Source organism: Kogia breviceps, chromosome 17 (genome assembly GCF_026419965.1).
Source record: "Kogia breviceps isolate mKogBre1 chromosome 17, mKogBre1 haplotype 1, whole genome shotgun sequence".
In the NCBI taxonomy this organism is placed as follows: Eukaryota; Metazoa; Chordata; class Mammalia; order Artiodactyla; family Physeteridae; genus Kogia; species Kogia breviceps.
The window spans coordinates 15,434,938-15,443,130 of NC_081326.1; the positions used below are offsets into that span (position 1 = coordinate 15,434,938).

At 45.4% G+C, this 8,193-nt stretch overlaps 1 protein-coding gene across 5 annotated transcripts in view; it reads right to left on the reverse strand.

The window, feature by feature from the left end:
* The window catches only part of EYA1 (EYA transcriptional coactivator and phosphatase 1), a 328,133-nt gene extending 320,182 nt beyond the window's left edge, over positions 1-7,951 (reverse strand). For 4 of the 5 annotated variants that reach the window (XM_059042819.2, XM_059042817.2, XM_059042818.2 and 1 more), the window contains exon 1: positions 7,149-7,212. In XM_059042819.2, coding sequence (XP_058898802.1) covers positions 7,149-7,163 — 15 coding nt within the window. In that variant the 5' untranslated portion in view covers positions 7,164-7,212. Of the gene's footprint in view, positions 1-7,148; positions 7,213-7,675 lie in introns of those variants that run through there. The other variant, XM_059042828.2, reaches the window with a different exon arrangement.
* Positions 7,952-8,193: the final 242 nt, after the last annotated feature.

Sequence of the window (8,193 nt, forward strand, 5' to 3'; positions counted from 1 at the left end):
AGTTGCATGAGGCCCCCTAAAGAAGATGCTCTTCCAGGACAGACAGTGGTAAGCAACCCCTTCCAAGGCCACCAAAGCCCACAGGTGACAGGGAAGGGGCGCCTGGAGCTCTTGCCTTGCATTCACAGCCCCAGGCCATAGGCCCACCTTGGCATCTGGTGCTAACAGAAGCGGCCAGGTGGCAAGAGGGACAGTGAGAGAGGCATCCCGGACAAGGAGGAAACAGGAAGTCCTGGCCCTGTTTGAAATGATCTTTCCAACACCTGAGGGAACTATGCCTTCTTCGGCCCCAGTCCCGTGGACTGCTGATGAAACACCATGGAAGAGTGAACTCTACTACAAAGACTTCTGACACAAGATTAACAGAAGCCTCAGGAACTTCATTTTGCACGCCTGGGGGAGTGGGCTGGGAAGGGGCTGAAATTAGCGAATACACAATGGTAAATAAACGTTAGATTTATACAGAAAACACCAAAACAACATGACAATCTGACAAATCTTGCAATCACACAGAATCCCCTTTGGGGGCTTAGAGGCATTATGAAATTGCACCCCTGGTGATGGCATTACAATGACACCTATAGAGTTCGGTGGTGCATATTTGGAAATGATATTTTTATGCCCCAGTGCAACTAACAATCTTATCGTTAAAATACAGAATAGTTCTAAATACAAAAACTTTAACATATATGAGACAAAATATCTATTCTGTGCATTCCTGCTATAATGTAAACTCTCCTCGGGATGATCATTTTTCTCCCCAATTCTACAAACAGCCCTTGCTACTTAAAAAAAGGACTCAAGAGCTTTGAACCTCAAGCTTTCTGGATTCTGGAAATCCATGTTCACCACCCCACATAGACGCTTCCTATTACTTTCCACCCATTGGCTAAAATCAGGCAGTTGATAAAATAAGCAACGGCACCTCATCTTACCTGTAAAACATTTCTTACTTTTACTTTAGTTCTAGCTCATCACAAACATCCCATCTATTGTCAGATCAAAAGATTGGGAGAAGAGAAGTTGGGATAAGTGTGCAAGTGACAGGGGCATGAAGTAGACAGAAAAAGGCTCTAGGCAGGTGCATGGAACAGACTTTATAGGCTGAAGAAAAACAAGGTGGGCCTGGAGGTGAGGACTGATATGATTGGGAAGAAAATAATCTTTTTTAGAACTTTATACATCACATATATTTTAATTTTCCTGCTGGGTTTGAAAAATGGGTTAGAGTTTAGATGACACATAAATCATCTCTAATGAACCAGAGACCCATCAGACACTGTTAATAACTTGCGGCTCCTTGGATGAAAGAGTATTTTCATTACAACACACCATCACTTTCATCTTTGCCTTCTCACCAAGTGTTGAGTTTTCTAACATTCCTGAGAAGCAGAAGGAAACTAGTGGTTGAACATTGCTTTGTAGAAAAGAAAAGGGCTATTCTGAAGTATGTCCCCAGAAGACTACAACTGCAGATTGAATAAACATATCAAATCAAGGGGTCTTGAAGAAAATTTACAAACAGAAGCCTGCAGTGAAATGAACCATTGGATAAATGACCTCCAGAGACTTCTTCACCTCACTATTCCATGGCTTCAGAAGCCATAAGCAGCTGTGTCTGAAGGTGACCTCTTCTTTGCTTTCCTCACCTTCCTAAGAGATACGGTTATATCGAGGAAAACAGATTGAGCATGTCCAGGTGAGTCAGATTCAGAAACTAGATTCTCTTTCCAATTGTTGTAAGGACCACATCCCAACCACGGAAGCTATTAACGAAGAACAAGTTCAGCTCTTGACACTGGTGAAAGTCTTCTACAGCTGGAGACGTAGTTTCTGTAGAAATAAATGTCGACACCAATTTGCTTTTATAGCTTTTCCACTGATTTACTGGTACTGCCGTTTTAAAGTTTTAAGTATGAAGCCCATCCATTCTTTATAGAACTTCTGAATAAATATGATCAGATTTCTGTTTCCACCATATGCAATTTCCTTCTGTCTTCAGAGGAAGAATGTAAGGCAAACCAATGAGCTGACATTAATTAGGAAAATGATGATATGTGTTTATTCAGTAACTAAAGTTGAATTCAAACGATGTTTTCAAGAGCATTAGACCTACACATTATTTCAATGTAGTACTTTCTACATAACAATATGAAGAAAACTCTAAAGAAACACACCTGTAATTCCATTAACCCAACTCGTCTGTATGTGTACATAGTTTTACGTAGATATAATCAGAGCAAATCTTCATGCTTGCGTTTTTCTGGTTTCTCTTAACATCATTTCATATGTGTCTTACAGTCTGGATCCTTATCATTTTTAACGCCCATGTACTATTCCATCAGGGAGATATTCCTATAAAGTGAGATATTTGGGGTTTTTTTCCCCCACTCTTTCACTATAGCATATAACACTTCAATATCTTTACTCAACAAGTTTTTTCCTTCTTTTAAATTATTTCTTTAAGGATAAATTCCAAACAATCTAATTACAGGATCAAGAGGTATGATAGCTAAAACTAGTATTTCTTTTAAAATGAAGTCAAATTCACGTATGCAGGTTTTTCTCTCATACAACACTGGCCCTAGTGCAAGGATGAAACATAGATTTCGTATTTTTAAATAGTCAAATAAAGTTGCTACAAAGGAACTTGACAACATTCACGAACCTCCCTATAGCAGAGGTTACAAAATTTTTGTGTTCATGGCAAACTTTTGAATACTAAAGACCATGGCAGGACATTTGAAAGCCTTAACTGAATCACTGGCGTAGGCTATCACTGTGCTGATGAAGATAAGCATGGTTTTCACACACTCACCACCTGCTCTTTCTTTTGTTCAACGCTGCCTCTTTGAATGGAATCTGCTCTCATAGACTCAAGACAAAAAGTCAAAACGGGGAACTATACTCAGTATTTTCTAATGACCTATGAGGGAAAAGAATCTGAAAAAAGATACCTACAACTGAATCATTTTGCTGTACACCTGAAACTAACACAACATTATATCAAGTACGCTTCAATTTGTAAAAATCTGAAAAAAAAAAAGAAGAAAAAGTCTTTAAACAAAACAAAATGGTGAAAATGCATTCACAGTGAACATGGGATCTTCTACCATTATTCTAACCATTTTCCCCTCTTATGGTCAGCAAGGTAAATCACCACGTCACATGACTTAGGCAGTTGAGTCTGACAGACATTGCCAGAAAATAATTTCTACTGAAGCACAGAAAAAGTCAGTGTTGCCCACGGGTGATGACTGGATTTGAGGAACATGGGTGGTGAGATAACAGCACAAGGCCTGAGAAGGCAATAAGGAAATTCAGGCATCTAAGAGAAAAATCTGAAACGTAATCACACATGATAAATTCACCTAAAATGTCACCAGGCTGGCGTACTAATCCTGCTGCAGCTACTGAATTTGGGGCGCTGCTAGTCCACAGTGTATCACGGAAATTGTTTCTCAGTTTCCCACGACTATAGTTGTACCTTTAAAATAACTTATGCTCTTGAACAACTGGTAGCAAACTCAACTGGTTCCATTCAGTGGTTGCTCACTACTGTCCAAACAACTATAACTTACTGATGAATTTTCTTCCTTTATTCAAAAGAAAAGGGGATCTGAAATATCTACTCCTTTGCTTTTACATAGAAAGCTCTTAGCATCGAATGCCTCTGAAGATGCTAATAAAACATCACAAAACTCATCCACGGGGATGGAAAGCAGGATATTGCTTGGAGCCAGGGACGGAGGTGGGTGTGGAGAGGGACTGGACCGGGGGGGGGGGGGGGGCATGAGGGAACTTCTGGAGGCGTTAGAAGTGTTCTCTGTCTTGAAGGTCGTGGCTACACGGGTGTACATAATTGTCAAAATTCACTGAACTATATACACTTCATAAAGTTGATTTTTTAAATTTAATTTTATTTTTTATACAGCAGGTTCTTACTAGTTATCTATTTTACACGTATTAGTGTATTTATGTCAACCCCAATTTTAATGTGCCACAGTTCGTATTTCCTAACGATTGTCAACATCTTTTCCCCCCAGTACCATTAATGAAGCAACAAACGGTTTTGATAGGGACCGACTTCTTCATTGGAGATGGTAAGTTCTTGCCCCTCCAAGTCAAACAGGCTGTCAGTGCTGATGTTCACCCACCAACACTCCTCTCTGATGCACGTGACATTTATTCCTCCTTGACTGCTTAACCCACAATAAGTTCAGCTGTCGAGAACAAAAAAGCAGTTTTATTCATAAAAATAAGGTGAAAACATATTTCTCAGATTCTGACATTTCTTTTTCCTTCGCTGCCAAAATTCAAGGGCAATTTGAACCATGGATAGAGGCAGAGACTTCCGATATTCAGCTCATTAGGTAACGTATTTACTACAGGGGACCCACGTTCCTCACTAGACCTTAGAATGCGTGAAGATTACGTGTGTAGTTTAGGAGGAACTGGAGAATAAATGCCTCCCTGCTCCTTTACCTTTGACAATCACAAGCAAAGTTTAGCAAAGCAATTTCCTCATTTCCTGGATGCTGACTCTTATTTTTAGTTGCGTCTCGACCAGAGTAAGGATTGCTCGATGCAGAATAAGGCTGCAGGGCTGCAAGTCTCAGAGGCCAAAACACCGAAAATAAAGACGGTAATGGAGAAAGCATGAAGCTGTCAGAAAAGAGGCACTGACTCAGGATTTCTTTGGATTTCACTCTTTTCTTAAAATCAAAGGACAACTTACATTACAGCGAAACTTGAAAAGTTTAAGAAAGCTCTCTCCCCTTAATTCATTAAGAAAACAGCTACTGGGCGGTACAATGTGATGGCAACGTACATGGTATGGGATGTTGTGATGGAGCCACAGAAGGAAGTTGTAGAATCCAAATTCCATCTCGGGCAGGAATCACCCGAAACCTCCTTGACCGATAGCCAACCTGCTTCTGCATGAACGCTTCTGGGGACAGAAATTCACCAACTTGGCAAGCCATTTGGTCTACAGATGGAAGGTTTAACCTTTACGAGGTTTTTCCTTCTACTGAGCCGAAACAGACGGATCAAAACCCTCTCTTCTAGGGTCCATTTTTCTTCTGCACAAGCACAAATGTATTTTAATATGCCCCTGATACAAAATAATCCCTGAAACATCTGAAGATTTCGATGACACTTCCTAAAATTACTATCAGATCTCCTCTCTAGGCTCAAATTTTAATTACCCATCCTTTTAGAAACAAGTTACTTAACTTCCTGATCCCCCTCCACAGGACATGTCTGTGCTCCGTGGCCTCTGGATCCAAACACCACGGGCACTTACTGAGCTCAGGGATACACAAACGCTTCTGCAAACGACCTGAGACATCCATTCGGCTTTGTATAATATGCCAACCTCAAAACCATTCCTTTAGTTTCCTTCTTGCAAGTCACTGACAGAAATGATAAAGGAGAGAAAGCCACAGACAGCTAGTCCCAATGCGTCCAAGGGTAGATGAAACGACTACGGAAAACTTGGGGAAGTTGGGTAGGGATTTAAGTCAGTAACTCGAGCACTCATCAGCTCTGCAATCTTGGAAAAATTAATGAACCTCTCTGAGCTCGTTTCTTCACCTACACAATGACATCAATACCATCTAATGGGAAGGAGAAGATTGATAATGCGTCTTACACATAATACATGCTCAATGAATGTGTGAGTGGATGATAACAACTTTGTAAAGGATGAAAGGCCATAAAACTGTAGTGCCATATGCTTAACCGTCTCTAGTTTGTACGTTCAAAAATTATCGTGGACTAGGATAACTGGACACTTTTCAGAGCTGCATTTCAGGTTACTAAGATAACAATTAGTAAAACAATATTGCTCTTGTTATGTTCCCTCTCTTTAATTACCTTTTGTGAACATTTTGACTTTTTTATAGGCTAAACAATCCCACTAATCATTTTTTTATACTTCCTATTTTGCAACATCTTCATTAACACTTTCCTCTGCCTTCTCCCCAAGGCTTTCTTCACATGGTCCAAATTGTGAAACTTGTTAGCTTTTGCTCTCTTCCAAATAGGGAACAAGTCTGATTTAGTCTGTTTGGTCTGACATGGAAGCCCTTTCCAATCTGTCCCCAGCTACAGTCCCTACACATCTGTCCTGCCTCCCAGGTCTCTCCGCTCACCTGCAGCTACACCAGACCACTTCCAGATGCCCTTGGTGACAACAGCTCTCTGCCTGGAGGACACACCTTCCACCCAGACTGCTACACAGCCTTCAAGGCCCATCCAGTCCTGCTTCCGGGAAGCCCGGTCCATCTGTGTTTCTCCATCTGAGCACTAGTCATATTCGGTCACAACTGTCTACCAGACCACTCCTTCAGGGCAGAAACCATTTTAATCCATGCAACAAGATGTTTGGTACATGGCACGTTTCCCAGTGTTGGCTCAATGAGCAGCTCTGACTAGAGACCGAGGATTCTTAGGGTACTAAGGTCTCTGAACAGGATGGAAGAATGCCTTCCTTGGCCTCCACGGAGATCCTGCTCTTCCATTAGCCTTGCACTCCCCACTCCTAGCTGGGATCCTCTGTGCTGACACCCGCCACCGATTCTTTTGAATATATAATCAACTCACATTTCTTGACAGGTTTGAGTCCTTCTCCTACCCAAATTTTTTCAAGAAGCGTTGACTTTTATGAGATGACTTACCTAGCTAGCGTTAGTCAGTCTGGCTTCCAGAACAAAAAACCGGGGTGGGTCTTAACATGAAGGAAACAATGAAAGTTGTTTATGCCATTTGCATTATTCTCACCACAGTTAAAGCAGAGATCCTGTTTATTTTTCCTTGCTTTCCTAATTATTCATAGAATAATAATAATGCCTCGCCGTCGTTGACCTCCTCCAATTCATCTGCTGCTTCTTTTAACTGGTCTCCGTTAATTGGACCAAACAACCCACTTTGGGCCAAAAGAAGGGGCTCCGGGGGCCAGAAAGCACTAAATATAAATATTCGTTTGTTCAGCCTACTCCCCGAATATTTCCTATCTCTGGAGCTTCAAACGCAAGCACACATCCAAGACGGCAATCACAACAGCAAGTAAGGCCAAGATGACACCTCCCCCCCCCCCTCGCTTCCGTCCCCATCAGTCATCACCTCCCCCAAGGAAAACCCACCGGCCCTAGACACATCCCTCCACGTGCAGCGCCCTGATGCCGCGGGGCCGGGGGCGACGCCGGCGTCCCCTCACTGTTCTCCCGACGCGCGTCCCCATTATTGCGCGCGCGCCGCCGCGTCCTTCCAGGTGGCTCCGCGTACCTGGCGGCGGTGCCCACGCCGAGGAGGCGGCCGAGGAGACGGCGGACGGGCCGCGGAGCGGGCGCTGCGCGCGCGCGATCGGCAACGGAGTGGGGGGGGGGTGTCGGGGCGCCGCGCCGGCTGCGCCCCCTCCGCCGCCCCCGCCCCTCCTGGCCCGGTCGGGGCCGCGGGCGTCACGGTCCCGGGCTCTCGGCCGCGGCCTCGGCGCCCAAGGGTCAGATTTCGTTTCACAACAAAGTCTCCCGGTCACCGCAACCCCACTGGAGGCCAGAGCCGGCCGGGCGGCCCGGGGCAGGGGCGGGAGCGCGGCCGCCGGGGGCGAAGGTGGGAAGGGAGCGCGCGAGGGGAGGCTGGCCAGCGACAGGGGGCCGGCGGCTGGACTTACTTGGGTCACAGCTTCGGCGACGCGGGGCCGAGGAACCGGTTCTTCCAAAACCAAACCGAAAATGGGTAACGGAGAGGCCGGGGCAGCGCTAAGAGGGGTTCTGTGTCGGTGTTTAGGGCCCAAACGGCTCTGGCTTCCAGAAATTCGAGCCAGTCGAAGCTTTTTTCTTTCTTTCCTTCGGAAATGCGCCTGTGCCTCCGGGTCGCGGGGCGCCCTTGGCGCGGCTCTGAGTGCGCAGCGACGCGGTGGCCGGCGCTGGCGAGGGGAGCCCTCTTCCCGGCACCCCCGGTCTTCCCAGTACCCCCTTCCCCGCCCTTCCCCGCCCCCCTCCCCGGGCCCCGACTCCCCTCGGCGCCCGAGCTGGAGCCTGGGCCTGGTGCCCACGCCCCGAGGGGTGGCTCCGCCGCCTGGGCCCTCGCAGGGTAGCCACTGAGGCACAGGGTGGTTTCGTTTGCTCTCTTAACACGGGGGAGATAGGTGTGCAGGAGGTGGCCCCGAAGGAAAGGTGGGTGGAGTGA